Source organism: Petaurus breviceps, unplaced genomic scaffold (assembly GCF_028583685.1).
Source record: "Petaurus breviceps papuanus isolate PSGF00001 unplaced genomic scaffold, PetGlider_PUasm1.0 220, whole genome shotgun sequence".
NCBI lineage: Eukaryota > Metazoa > Chordata > Mammalia > Diprotodontia > Petauridae > Petaurus > Petaurus breviceps.
This window is the reverse complement of record NW_027185876.1, coordinates 23,306,214-23,321,835: the sequence shown is the minus strand read 5'-3', so window position 1 is coordinate 23,321,835 and position 15,622 is coordinate 23,306,214. Positions and strand designations below refer to the sequence as shown.

Genomic DNA, 15,622 nt, shown 5'->3' with positions numbered 1-15,622 from the left:
AAAATAAGCCCTATTGAGATTGCTACTGTAGTGAAGGTGATCCCCTGCACTACACACTACATTACGGTACCCTCTGTATGCACCATCCCCCCCTGGGTGAAACGCACGCTGCGCTCCGAGCTGCATCCAATCAGAGCTGCAGCAGTGAGCGTGTCATCCTGTTCTTCCCCAGTGATTTGCTTATTGAATAAAAGGTACATTTTTTTGTTCACATTTACCTGTTTATTAAAATTGCTGTCAATGTTCATTAAAATAAGCCCTCCCCTGAAAATAAGCTCTCTGGTGTTTTTCTGTCCAAAAAAAATAATAAGACAGTGTCTTATTATCGGGGAAACACGGTATGTAATGTAAAAGGTTTTGACTTGATTCTGTACCTAACTAGCTCATTAATTCACTCATATAAAATCTCATGCTTTAAAAAAATTATCGATTGGGCAGCTAGGTGAAACAGTGGTTAGAACATCAGCCCTGGAGTCAGGAGGACTAAAGTTCAAATGTGGTCTCAGACACTTGACACTTACAACCATGTTTCCCCGAAAATAAGCCCTCCCCTTACTGTGTAAGATTCCTCTAAAATAAGCCCTCCCCCGAAAATAAGCCCTATTGAGATTGCTACTGTAGTGAAGGTGATCCCCTGCGCTACGCACTACATTACGGTACCTCTGTATGCACTGTCTCCCCCCCCAAACGCACGCCGCGCTCCGAGCTGCATCCAATCAGAGCTGCAGCAGTGAGCGCGTCATCCTGTTCTTCCCCAGTGATTTGCTTGCTGGCGCCATTGAGAGCAGTGCCACAGAAGAGAGCTGAGGCAGGACAACATAAGCCCTCCCCTGAAAATAAGCCCTCTGGTGTTTTTCTTTCCAAAAAAATTTAATAAGACAGTGTCTTATTATCGGGGAAACACGGTAACTGTGTGACCCTGGGCAAGTCAACCCCTATTGCTTGACCAAAAACAACAACAAACTATTGATAGTTTGTTTTGATTCAAGAGATATTTCCCAAGAGACATCTAAACAACCCCTCTTACAAAGTATGTTACCTATAGCATTTCAGACTTCAAACTACATTATAAATCAGTAATCATTAACGATATTTGATCCTGGTTGAAAACAGAAAAGTAGATCAGTGAAAGATACTCTATAAAGAAGAATCAGAAAAAAAATTAATAACCCAGTGTTTGATAACCTTAGAATATAAATTAATTGGGGAAAGAACTCCCTATTTGGCAAGAACTACCAAGAAAACTAGAAAGCAGTTTGTCAGAAATTAGGTTTCTACTAACATCTCAGTAAATCAATCAATAAACATGTATTAAATGCTCACTATATGGCAGACACTGTACTAAGCACTGGGAATTCAAAAAGAGGCAAAAGATAGTCAGACAACAAATATCATAAGCTCATGATGTACTTGTGGCCTAAATATTAAAATTCATACTGTGAAAAATAGGGAATAAGATACCTTTCACATCAGTGCATAGGGAGAGAATATTTTTTTTTAATTAACAAAGGATTTATTTTCTCCCCTGCCCAATTTCTAATTCAAAAGAAAAGAAAAAGAAATTCCTTGTAATGAATATTCATAATGAAAACAAATTCCTGCATTATCCATTTCTGGGAAAAAAAATTCATGTTTCATCACCTCTCTGTTAGGAGATGAGTGGCACAGATCATTATATTGCCAATGCAATATTCACAGTGCCCACGGCAGCTATTAATGTGCTGAATTGCAAAATGTAACAGACTCTCCACATGTAAGAACCAAAACATTTATTCAAATGCCAGAAAGCCAAAAGCAAAATCCATCATAGCAACCAAGAAGTTGGTACATATTACTAATGCAGTGAGCACCAACGTCCCTAAGCCTTCTTTCCATTGGGCCTTCAAAACAAAACAGGTTCCCTTAAGCAAAAATGCCCCTCACTCATGCTAGCTGTTCTGCCTCAATTCTGCCTTCTCACATCTCTGCTCCTGCTCTGCTCTTTCCTGTTCCACCCTTTCAGCAAGCTCCTCCCACTGTGGGCTCTATGGGATTACGTTTGGTCTATTAAGGGCAGAGAAGGGCTTCAGATTCCCTTGGGCCTATTAAGGGGCAGGAAAGATCTTCAAATTATCATCACCATTACATTCAGCCCCAAGATCTTTTATGTCCCTTACATGGGTCAATGGGAATTTAGGGGTAACTGGTATCAACAGAACTCTACAACAGTATAATAGGGATAACTCGCAATAAACTTAGAAAACAACATCTTATGGTGGGACTTGACCACAAGCACCCCATCATTCCCCCTTGAGCAAATAGGACCCCAAATCTTGGGGTAGGAGGTGAAGGTCTCTTCTTCTATGGCTACTTCCTGCTGAAATGGGATATAGAGCTATCCCTATCCCAAGAGGTCTTTAGCCGGCATCTGAAGTGTGGTTGATTCTAGGTCCAGGGGTGACACATCACAGTTGTGGACAGGGAGTGATATCCAGCTTAAGTCATCAGGTATCTACAGGTAGACAGTACAAAGTCTGAAGGAAAAAAAATATAACAAGCAAGGTAAACAGACAAAAGCCAAGAAGAAACAAGGAAACAATAACTAGAAATAGGGTCAGTGGTGCTTCTGGAGCTTCTAGATCACTATTATACCCTCATTCATGGTAGAATATATGAGTTAAGGGTACAATTTGGTAATCATCTTCTCCTGAATAAACAGCAGTTACAATGTTATCCTTCCCATGTGCTATAATTTCCTCAATTTTTGGAATATCACCTGGCTTCTGTTTGATCCATACTTTAGCTCCCAATTTTATTCTATCATTAGAACCAAACCTTTCAGTTCCTCTTCTAGCTATTTCATAAGGAGGGTCAATTTTTTACAAATGGTATTATTTCACAAAGAATAATAATCACTTGAACTATTATTTTTATAAAACTGTATAGGTTCTTCACCTAAATTTTGGAATGTCACAACAATTTCTCCTTGATAACTAGAGTCTATTACTCCAGCCAATACATGTATTCCTCAGGCTGATAATCCTAATTTTGGAAATATCTGTCCAAAATTATTTCTAGGGGTTCTTATACATATTCCAGTGAAGATTTTTCTTATTTCTTTTCTGTCCAACCAAAAGTCCTCTAAACAATGCAAATCATATCCTGCCAAATCAGGTGTTTCTAGATACAGTCCTGGGACATCTGGTCTCACAATCCAGTACTCAATATTTGGAATCTTATGTGTTTGTTATTTTCTAATTTGCAGATTTGGGGTCATCATTCTGGCTAGAGGTGTACTTCCTCCCAATGGTCTATTATTCAAATTATATAAGGCCATGAGCAAATGTCATTCCAATGTTGATACAAATTATTAGAACTTAACATCCTTAACTCTTCTTTCAATAAGCCATTCATTCTTTCAATTAACCCAAATGCTTGTGGATAATATGGAATATGATATATCCATTCTATATTGTTTAATATACAATATCTCTTCATTTCATTACCTTTGAAGTATGACCCCTTGTCACTTTGAATCTAACATTGAAGTTCCATAGTATAGACTTAGGAGATCTAGAGTTTTACAGGTGTTTCTCTGGGTTGCATTCTTATAAGGACAAGCCACGAGTACACCTGAATAGGTATCAACTCAAGTACATATAAATTTGCATCCTTTATCTTGTGGTAGGGGTCCAATATAATCTATTTACCAAATTTGAACTGTGACTTTTCCCCTGCTATCTTTCCAGTTACTACCCAAGGAACAGTTTGTTCCTTTTCCAGTTGACATATTTGACATTCCTGTGCTACCTGTTTTATCAATGAATGTGAGATACTAATACCTCAGTCTTGTGCCTACCAGTGTGTGGCCTGGACCCCTAAATGGCCAGCCATTTAATGGACCCATATTGCTAGTATTGTATCATCAGTTGGTGTCAGAGTAGAAACAATATGTTGAGTAGCAATCTTTACTAGTCAATCAGCATGTGCATTGTACTCATGTTCTGGTGTGGTGAGGACCATGTGAGCATCTACATGAAAAATGGACAAATTAGGGGTGGCTAGGTGGCATAGTGAGTAAAGAGCTGGCCCCAGAGTCAGGAGGACCCAAGCTCAGTTCCGGCCTCAGACACTTAACACCCATACAAAAAAAAAAAAAAAACTAGCCGTGTAACCTTGGGCAAGTTACTTAACCCCAATTGCCCTCTGAAAAGGCAAAAAAAAAAAAATCTGACAAATTAGTTACCAAATACATGTCCATATATCTTCCCATAATTTTTTGCCCCAGACTTGTTTACCATGAATTTCCCAATTTTGATTTTTCCACGTGGGTATCCATTAGCTAACCCATTAGCTACCACCTGTGAAACAGTAAATATATGACACTGTTCTGCTTGTTCTAATTGCTTGATGTACTGCCATAAGTTCAGCATATTGACGACTTCCATCTGTCCCAGTACTTTCCAAAGTTCACCTAGTACATGGGTTATAGGCTACTGTTTCCAGAGTCTTTTATGGCCCAAATATTTTGCTGTCCCATCAGTAAACCATGCATGTTTCTTTTATTCTTCAGTTAATCCATCATGTCTGTCATTCCGTTTTACCAAGGACTGTACCAACTGTTGCTTTGGTTCAGGGGATATATCATTTCCCTCAGTATCTATGTTTGCTATAGATTCATGTAAAGCAGAAACTCCACTTTTGCCTGTTTTAACTCTATTTTGAATACACAATTTCCATTTAATTATGCTGGCCCCTTGTGCATTTACAATTCTGTGGGAAGCTGGGGTACTCATAACCCACGTCATAATTGGAATTCCAGGCTTTGATACTGCGCCATGTCCCACAGTCAATTGTTCAGACTCTACCAAAGCCCAATATGCAGCTTAACAACTGCTTTTCTAAAGGGGTATATTGAACTCCAGATAAAGGGAGTTTCCTAGACCAAAATCCTAAGGGTACATTTTGGCTTTGTTGTTTTTGCCATAATTTCCAGTTTGCATATTCATCTTGTACAGTCACTTGTAATTTCACTGGGCCACTTTGCATAGGCCATAAATCTAGGGCCAACTGTACAGCAGCTTTTGCTTCTTCAAAAGCTTTACTCTGCTCAAGTCCCCAGTCAAATCAACATTTTTTCCTAGTAACAGGGTTTCAAAATCTGTCCTAGATGTGGAATGTGGTGCCTCCAATATCCAAACAATCCTATAAACTTTTGGGCTTCTTTCTTATCGGTAGGGATAGGAAAATCCTGAATCTTTTGTCAGACTTGTGGAAGAATCTCTCACAGTCTCTTATTCCATTGTATACCTCAAAATTTTCCAGTTTGATCTGGCCCTTGGATCTTTGCAAGATTAATTTCTTACTCTTTGCTTTTCATATGCTCAATTAAAAGAGTCAAACTCTTCTCCATTTCTTTTACATCTTTTCCCTGTATCATAATATCATGTGTGGAGTGGGTAAACTGTACACCAGGTAACTCTAATTCATCCAAATGTTCAGCCACAATCCTATGACAGATAGTGGGGCTAAGCAGATCTGCTTGTGGCAAGCGGGTGAAAGTATATTGTCTGCCCTGCCAAGTGAAAACAAACTAACCCCATTGTTTAGAATCTATTGGGATAGTAAAGAAAGCATTGACTAAATCACTAACTGCATACCAAGCCCCATCATATTTCTGGATCCTTTCTATTAAGTTAACAGTATCTGAAAGAGCAGTATACAAGGGGGAAATCACCTTATTTAATTGTCTGTAATCCACTGTCATTCTCCAAGTCCCATCTGATTTTCATACTGGCCAGAAAGGATCATTCCATCAAGTGGTTGTAGGGACTAACACTCCTGCCTCAATATGTTCCTTTATAGTATTGGTAATTTCATATTGTCCACCTGGCATACAATACTGCTTTAAAGTAATTACTTCAGAAGGTTCAAGTAAAGTGATTGGGTTCAGTTTTATTTTTCCCACTATAACTGTATTAATTCCTATCTTCATTACTGCAAATTGGTATCTCCCCTCAGGTAAATTTAGAGACATATCTCTCAATATATCTATTCCAGTGATGTATTCAGGAATGGGTACAATTACCCCAGCATATTCTTTCTTAGGTAATTGTCCAATTTGCTTTGTTAGTTTAACTTGTCTGACTGATATTTCAACTCCTCCCAGTCCTGTAATGGTAATAGGAGTTCCGTATTTAAACTTATCAGGGTTTCCATAGATAAGGGAGGCCTCCACTCCAGTATCTGTTAATGCCCTAGCTACAATTGCTGATCCATTCTTCCAATATATGGTTAAACCAATATGTGGTCTGTAATCTCTTCAGTGTATTTCTGTAATCTGGGCTGGGACTTGGCCTATTTCCTATTCTCCCTGAAGGTGTGACAAACTTAGATACAATGATTCAGGAGGATCTGTAAGGGTGGTTCCTACTTTCCTATTTAATCTAATATTAAGTACCTTTTCTCGATACATGATACATTTTATATAGCTCATTAGTTGTAATACCATCTATTCATCTAAAATCTATCCGTGCTCTTAATAGAGCAGTAGACAATTCTTTTCTTGTCAATCTATTGACTTTGAATCTGCTGCCTATTTACTCTTCTCTCAAGAAGGAAATTTATCTTTTCTCCATTCCCCTAAGTCACTTAACTGTGAAATCTTGTCCAGCACCTCCAAAAGAGGGTGCCCTATTTCCCCAATTAGTAGAATCAGAATTAGGTGCTTATAAGTAGGAAAGCTGTCTTCGCTTATGATATTTCTATGAAGAACTGCTAAGAGGGGATAGCAGTACATGTCTGCATTTCTGATCATAACTTTAGTCTTCATTATCTCCTCCTTTAACTTTCTCATACAGTCTCTAAGTGAATACCAGGGTCTATTTCCACCAGGCTGCATAGAGTCAGTAGGATATTGATTTTTGCATCCCTCTGCAGCTAAAGCTAACAGATTAGTTGCATGGTTACCTCCTTGTATATGGTAATCTCTAAAAGCTTGCTTTACAAAATGATTCTGAATAGTATCTATGAATTTCAAGCAAATCCACGCTATTTACTGATTCTCCTCCAGCCCCTTCATCAGTGATTCTCACCATCAAGGACATTAATGATTCTCCCATCCTTTGGGTTAATTGACTTAATATATCAGTGAACTCCTGCTGAGTAAAATCCTCAATTATCTCCATAAACACTGTGTGGCTTCCTTGGTTCTCCTGCTTTCTTCTTAGTATTGGATGAGCTTCAGCATCAGAAGCCTCCTCATATAACTTTGTTTCATTCTCCTCTCATGCATTCTCCTGGCAGTTGTTGGAGCAGCTATGCCCAGCCTGTACAAAAGCTGCATGCACATTCCTTTTGAAGTTTTTTGCTTCCTTTTAGATACATGAACAGTAACTTGTTCTTCTACCACCTGAGACCCTCCATTTTGCTCTTCAAAAGGAGAGCCTGAATGCTATGGCACAGAAAAATGCTCATGCAAACCAGCCAACTCCCTTTCCATCTGAGCTCTCTCCTCCATAAGCTTATTTCTGCTTTTACACATAAGACAATAATTGTTAGCAAGTCCCAGCCTCTGTTACACACACTTGCCAGTTATTTTCCTGTTTCTATTGGTATTCCTGGCAAACATCTTTCCAAATGTCTGGATTCTCCCTTCCATAGCCTCGATTCCCACTTTTCACAGAGCCCATTGTTTTTAGCCCATTCTCTTGCTAGGGAGGAATAAGGTAAATCCATCTTGGGATATCCATCTCTCTCTCTAATGCCCTCCTACCTCCAAATAGAGGTGTGATATTCTGTGGTCCCATCGTCATTGCCAAATATGACACTAATGCAATATTCACAGCACCCATGGTGGCTATGAATATGCTGGCATAGTTCTGAATCACGAAATGTAACAGAGACTCCACATGGAAGACAGAACCAAAACATTTGTTCAAACACCAGAAAGCCAACTCCATCATAGTAGCCAAGAAGTTGGTACACAGTCATCTTCAGCCCTCTGGAATTGTGACTGGCTACATATATAGTTCTTCTGGTTCTGCCCTCTTCATTATGCACCAGTTCATACAAGTCTTCCCAGGTTTCTCCAAACCTATTCCTTCGTAATTTCACATGGTGCAGTAGCATTTCATAATGTTCATGTATCATAATTTGTCCGCTATTCCTCAATCTGGGCACTAGAAGGAGAATTCTTTTTAATCTGTTTTATTTATTTTATTATTTCTCGATTACATGTAAAAAATATTTTAACATTCTTTTTTTTTTAATTTGAGTTCCAAATTCTCTTCCCCCCTCCTGCCCATTCCCCACCCATTGAGAAGGCAAGTAATATAAGTTAAACATGTGAAATTGTGCAAAACATAATTCCACATTAGACATGTTACAAAAGAAAACACAGACAAAACCCCCCCAGAAAAATAAAGTAAAAAATATATGCTTCAATTTGCATTCAGAGTTCATTAGTTCACTCTCAGAAGGTATATATCATTTTTTATTATGAGTCCTTTGGAATTGTCTTGGATCATTGTCTTGATCAGAATAAATAAGTCTTTCATGATTGAAGATCCTTATAATATCACTATTACTGTATACAATATTCTCCTGGTTCTGCTCACTTTACTTTGCATGAATTCATATAAGTCTTTCCAGATTTTTCTAAAATTGTCTTGCCCATCATTCTTTATAGCACAAGTATTCGATTGCAATCATATATCATAGCTTGTTCAACCATTCTCCAACTGATGAGAATCTCCTCGGTTTCTAATTCTTAAAAAGAAACTGCTATAAATATTTTTATACGTATAGATCCTTTTCACTTTTCTTCAATCTCTTTGGGATACAGACCACTTAGAAAGGATATGCAATGCACAGTTTTATAACTCTTTGGATGTAATTCCAGATTGTTCTCCAGAATGGTTAGACCAGTTCACAGTTCCACCAACAGTTCATTAGTGTCCCAATTTTTGCACATCTCCTATAGTTTTTGTCATTTTCCTTTTCTCCCATGTTACCCAGTCTGATAAGTGTGAGATGGTATCTCAGAGTTATTTTAATTTGCATTTTTTAATCAATAGTGATTTAGAACACTTTTTCATGTGATGATAGCTTTGATTTCTCCTTCTGAAAACTCTTCATATCCTTTGGTCCTCAGTTGAGGAATGGTTCTTATTTTAATACATTTGGCCTAGTTTCCTATATAGTTGAAAAATGGGGACTTTAAGAGATAAAGTTGCTTTAAAATTTTTTCCAGTTTTCTGTTTTCCTTCTAATTTTAGCTATATTGGTTTTGTGTGCTAAATGATTAACCTAACTCCTTTTCTAGTCATAAATGTCCTTGGATATTTCTTTTATACCATATCTTGTACACAAATTATTATCATTGGTGATGTGCGACAATACATTTGAACCCATCTTTCATTTAGTTCCTGTGTCCCTTGAGTAGCCTATAATTTATGATTCTTTGTAAACTGTGGTGTTTGGGTACCAGGAACTACTATCTAGCAGTTTTTTTTGAAAAAGATCCTGAAGTGATCTGGAAGCACAGTATGAGTCAACAGCATCATATAACAACCATGAAACCTAATGTAATCTTGGACTGAATGAAGAGGAATGTGTAGTGTCTAGGCTGAAGAAGTTGGGGATATTTAGCAGAGAAGTCTTGGAAAGGCGGGGGATATGTTCAACCATAGCTGTCTTCATATATATGAATGGCTATCTTGTGAATAGGGGGTTATATTTGTTCAGTTTGATCACATTAAGTCAGAACTGGAAGCAATGGGTGGAAGCTGTAAAGAGGTAAATTTAGGACTTGTGTAAGGAGAACTTTTTAAACTTTTTTAACCAATTACAGCTATCCCAGAATGAAATTTGCTGCCCCTAGAAATAGTGGCTTCTCCCTTTTTGGATTTCATTAAGCAAAAGATGGATGACCAAAGTATTTTATAGACATTCCTCTTCCAGCCCTGAGTTTCTCTGTGTTCCATGATCCTCAGCACTATTGAATCACTAGGAAAATGTCAATGTTGAAAAATAAGGATCTTTTGTTTTAAGGGAGGATCTTTTGATCTGAAATATATATATATATATATATATATATATGTATATATATATAATGCATATATTTTCATATGAAATATACAGATTATCATAGACAAAGAAAAATTGGTTTCATTGATTGCTTTGAATTGATTTCAGTTTTACTTGTCCTATTTTTTATAGGTAGAAATGGACATCGTCGAAAAATTGGTGAAAATGGTACCTTGTGAACATGAAGATCTCTTAAATATCACCCTAAGACTTTTGTTAAATCTGTCCTTTGATACAGGACTGAGAAACAAGATGGTACAAGTTGGACTTCTTCCCAAACTCACTGCACTTTTAGGTATGTTCTTTTAAAACAAGTGATAATGCTACTCACACTTCGAATGTCTTTAATGGAAAAGAGTTATTTTTCTGTTGAAATTTTAGCTGGAAAAAATGCGTCCTTTTATTGAGAACTGAATAACACAAATAATAGAATAATCAAGAAGAACTTATCTCTTCCAGAATCTGCTGGTACAAATACAATTTATAGTTGCATTTCCCCATTATTTGATTCAAAGTAAAGGCATGAAAGAACTGCCTGGGAAGTGAAGTTGGGTATATATGCTTTCTCACTTGTAAAACTTGCTGTGATGGGGCAGCTAGGTGGCAGAGTGAATAGAGCACCAGCCCTGGAGTCAGAAGGACCCGAGTTCAAATCCGACCTCAGACACTTAGCACTTACTAACCATGTGACCTTGGGCAAGTCACTTAACCCCAATTGCCCCCTCCAAAAAATTAAATTTGCTGTGAGATGACAGACAAGATATATATTCTGTGTTTTAACATTTAGTGCTTCATTTGTGAGTGATTCTTTGCTGTTTTAAAATGCTGTTGTAGACTTTATCTATAGCTCAGGTAAATATGGAATGTAAGTACAGGGACTGAGCACTTGCAGTCAGAGAGTTCCTATAAATTAGAAAATATTCCACTAAAAGAATGCATTTTATAGTAAATAAATAAAGCATACTCTAGCTTTTCTATACTTAATGAATCTTCAAACTGAGAGCCCAAAGACAATGATGGTGCTGACAGAAGTGTGGTACTTGTGACTTGAGGCATTATATTTAAATTGATTTTGAGTGAATGCCTTGTATTAAACAGTAAGGGGCACCTTAGAGATTCTTCATTTCAGATGAAAAACCAAATAGAAGATGATTGTTTTTGATGTTTACAAGTTAGTTTTCACAAGAAATAGGCCTTTTTTAAATTATGTTCTGGGAATTTGCACTTTACTATGGCTCAAAATTTCTGTTGGATTATTCATTTATCTTAAACTTTTACCATTAGTATCTAGTAGAATATAAACAAGTTCCTTGAGGGTAGATATTGCTGTGTTTTTGTATAAATCTGTAACATTACAGCAGTGTATCTATCTAGCACAATACAATTAGTTGATACTTAAATGTTTATTGAATTTGATTGAATCTAGTTCTTCGCTGATTTAGAGTTTTAATAATATTAGTGTCAGTGATGCCACCAAACCGTCTTTTTTCCAAACTGTCTGCACAATCAAATAAGATAATGGCCTCGGTCAAATTTATTATAGGAAAGTTACTCTTCAAATGGGTATTTATATCACAGGTAAGCTTTCTCTTTTTCAATTTGTTGAAATCATCAATTTCCACCATGAGTTAAGTGTAGCACAACTTGACATAATCATCAGTAGTTCTCCATTATCCCCTTTCTTTTGACTAAGTTAAATCTGTTCTTCCCATGTTGATCATTAAAATAGAAACTCAGAATAGCCAGCTGTGTTTCAGTAGTGAATTGATTTTTTTAATTGTTTATATTCTCAAGCAACTATGGATCTTAATTTAAAGTTCTTATGGATGTAATTCGTTCCCCAAACCAAAATAGAAATGAAAAAGTATTCCACTTTCCCCATTCACTTTGAGTATTTCAGGTATGTATCAAGTAAGACTGGAAGAGTGAAAGGAAAGAAAGATTCTTTCAGCAGCTCTCATTCCTCATCATATGTTCAGTTCTGACATTCTTCCTTTGAATCATCAGTTCTTGAAGATAGTGTTCCCAGAAGGACATTCCAAAAGAGCCAAGAGAAACCCCCTCAATGGTCCCAGGCATCGTTAAGAAATTTATTTTGAGGGATGAGTCTTAGGTTGCCTTCTGATTTGTAGAACAAGTATCCCGGTCCTTGGTGACTTTAGTCACCATTTTTTAAAAACCTAGCTTGGAAGATCTTGAAAAGAAAGGAAATTGTTTCAGTGGCTTGAAACTGAGATTTTGGAAAGAGCCAATAACAGTTTTTAATCTTTGTACACACTGGTCTCTTAAGTTAGGCATTTAGTTAAAGGATTTGGTTTAATCCCTTCCCTGCTCTGTAGGAGTATCCAATAAGTGCTAAATGTTAACCTTTCTAAGAGCTCCCATTCCTCCTAATCCCATCCTAACCTATTCCTTATGTAAGAATAGGGAGCTGTACCCTAATCATCTTGACTTCTCTATTGTGTTGGTGTGTAGTACTAGGCTTTTTAGCCCAAACATTTACATTGCTTTCATGAAAGACATGAAACAAAAATAGAAAACAAAAAAATGTGTCCAACTTTTAGCCTCTTTTTGGCTGATGCTTTGTGTCAGTTTGAAAAGCAATTCTATCATTATGGTGTGGCATAGGGAGCAGGAAAGAATTCCGAGTACAGAGAACAGCTTTCTCCCTCCTCCCAAATTGGCCTTTTACAGTGAAACTTCATCATTTTGTTTAAATTCCCAAGATATGAGAAATCACTCTGCTGGGCAAGTAAAAAAGCTCTTCTTGTTCTGTCTTGACATTAGTAAATCAAAACTGAATGGTCTTAATGTTTCCACTGCTATCTTGGCTACTTTTCAGGAATTGATGGAAGGTAAAGTGGTTCTGTTGGAGCATTTATGGTAAAACTTAGATGAACCTACATTTTTTATAACCTTTGTTACTACATAAGCTACCATTACTTTTTTGGTGGCCTTTTGTGATCATGAGCATTGCAGTAGGAGATGACCAAATGTCCCTTGAAATTATGTTTCTTATGGCCTTCGGGCATACAATAAAGCGAGTTCCACCAATTCCTTTCTTTGCCTTGCCAAGATATACCTGTGAAGGGTGGCTAGGTGGCTCAGTGAATAGAGGACCAGCCCAAGAGTCTGGAGAACCTGAGTTCAGATTTGCACTCAGACACTTAACACTTACTAGCCATGTGACCTTGGCTAAGTCACTTAACCCCAGTTGCCCCTCCAAAAAGCAAAAATAAAAAAAGATATACCTGTGAGCCATTCTTCTTCTTCACTACAAGTTCCTTCTTTCTTCTGGTTTTATTTATAGTGAGGTGATCAAGATTATTATTCCTTTTGTATAGTAATGTTTCACCTCATTGATCATTGGATAAGTTCCCCTGAGAGTAACTCTAGCCAAATTGTAGGTGACAGATGATATTTTAAAAAATGTATTTCTTAGCACTACCTTCTTTTATGGCTCTAGGGCAGAGGATGGAGCTGGGTCCTGGTTCTCTCCTGTCTTTTCCAGCAGATTGTGACCGCAGGCATCTTTCAACCCCAGCCCTCTCTAATCCTCCAGCTTTCCCTATCTGTACTCCTGCCTTCTGCTTCTTATAACTCTCTAGCTGCTCCTCTTGTATCTCCTTAGCTGGTGCGTCCTCCATGTCTTACCCCTCAATGTGGGTGTTCCCTTTGTAGAGGGAGGCTCTGGAGTCAGGAAGATCTCGTTCAAGTCTGGGGCTATATATATCTCAAGCCTTTTCACCCTTGCTAACTAGGTCTGCTACAAATCTCCATTATCTCATCTCAACTTCACAGCAGTAAGGCCATCCCTTTACCCCTCCATCTATTCCAAATCTCCTTTCATCTCCTCAGGCTACTTGTACCATAAAGTTTTTCTACCTGCTAAGAGAACCTTACCTAATGCCATGCTGAGATTATATATAAAGGCTATTTGCTGGAACCTTCCTCTTTATTCTGTTTATCTCACATTTCTTACTCTTGATTGTCCACTCCTATCTTCTCCAACTGATTATTGCCACAGTCTGCCTTCCTCTTTCTCTAATCTTTAATTTCCCTCTTTATCTATTGGCATATCCACTCGCTTTCCTCTATCCCTACCCTGCAATTAAAAAAAACAACCAAACAAACCTTACTTCACACTACTGTACCCTCAAACTGGCCTCCTATATCTCTCCTTCCTTTCTCAGCCATATTTCTAGAAAAAAAAAATGCCTGATTTTTTCTGACTGCCTTGACTCCAAAGTGGCCATTGTTCTCTTACCTGATAAAGCTGGTGTGTATTTCTTATTCCTCACTCTTCTTGACCCCTCTGCAGCATTGAAAACTGTTGATTACCCTTTTTTACTGAATTCTCTTTCTTCTCTGGATGTTGATGATACTGTTCTCTTGGTTTTTCTACCTGTTTGACAGTTCTTTCTCAGTTTCCTTTGTTAGGCCATCAGCAATATCTCATCCCCCAACTGTAGTATCCTTGAGGCTTGTCTTTCTATGTTCTCTTTCTGAACTCCTTGGCTCTCATAGGTTCACTTATCAGCTCTACACAGACAATTCTCAGATCCGTATATCCAGTTTGCTTTCCTAAACTTTAGCTTAAATGACCCTTCCTCCTGGAGGCCTTTCCTGGTTCCACCGAGTTGTAAATGCTTTACCAGCAGAATTTTCCTGTGTTTATTTTTTGTATCTTTTGTATGGGAAGCAGAGTGGTGTAGGGCAGAGTTATCAAACCAGAATCCCTCGGGCCACCATAAAACTCCCCAGTGTGACTGAGCCAAACTATAACATAATTGGGAAATAATTAACAAAATAAATTAAAATATAAAAACATAAATAATGTTAATTTATAGTTTTCCAAATCAATATGCTGAGACAAGGATCCATTTCTATTTGAGTTTAACATAAGTTGTGTAGGGACTAGAAAGCCACTGAGCTATTAACATCAAATAACGTATAAAGCAGTGAGAAATTGTTGTTTATGCAAGGTGTATTAGCTGGTGTTAAGGAGGATGCCCTACATGAAGTTCAAACAGAAGGGGCACCATCCTATTGATGCTAAGAGTCTTCAAAAGCTCATTCACAGGTAATTTATTAATTTTACCAAGTACATTGGACCCTGGTACACTAACAGTCCTTCTTGGTGAAATTCATAATTATTTGAATGTGATTATTTTAATCATGCATTCTTGGAAAATCAAAGTGGATCAAAAACATTTTCCAGATTTTGACATGTAGTTGCATGGACAACCCATTGAGTTTAATAGACCATCAAAACTTAGACCTTGGGCAGGTAACATGTGTAGCTGGATGATAAACTGGGCCCAGAGTTAATTAGGAGGGAAAGCTTAGGCTCTGTCTTTTTGGGGAAAGTCAGTGTTTTTAAGTTCAGTTAATCAGTGAATAAACATTTTGAAACACCTGCTATTTGCTAGTTACCATGCTAAGTGCTGGGGATACAAAAAGGGACAAAAGAACAATCACTACCCTCAAGGAGTTTACCACCTAATGGGAGAAATAATAAGCAAATATGTATAAACAAGCTATATACAGAATC

The 15,622-nt window shown here is 37.5% G+C and overlaps 1 protein-coding gene across 3 annotated transcripts in view; it reads left to right on the top strand.

Moving 5' to 3' along the window:
* KIFAP3 (kinesin associated protein 3) overlaps positions 1–15,622 on the top strand; it is a 204,541-nt gene that overhangs the window by 60,003 nt on the left and 128,916 nt on the right. For all 3 annotated transcript variants that reach the window (XM_069094754.1, XM_069094755.1, XM_069094756.1), the window contains exon 10: positions 10,201–10,363. In XM_069094754.1, the coding sequence (XP_068950855.1) occupies positions 10,201–10,363 (163 nt within the window). The remainder of the gene's footprint in view (positions 1–10,200; positions 10,364–15,622) is intronic.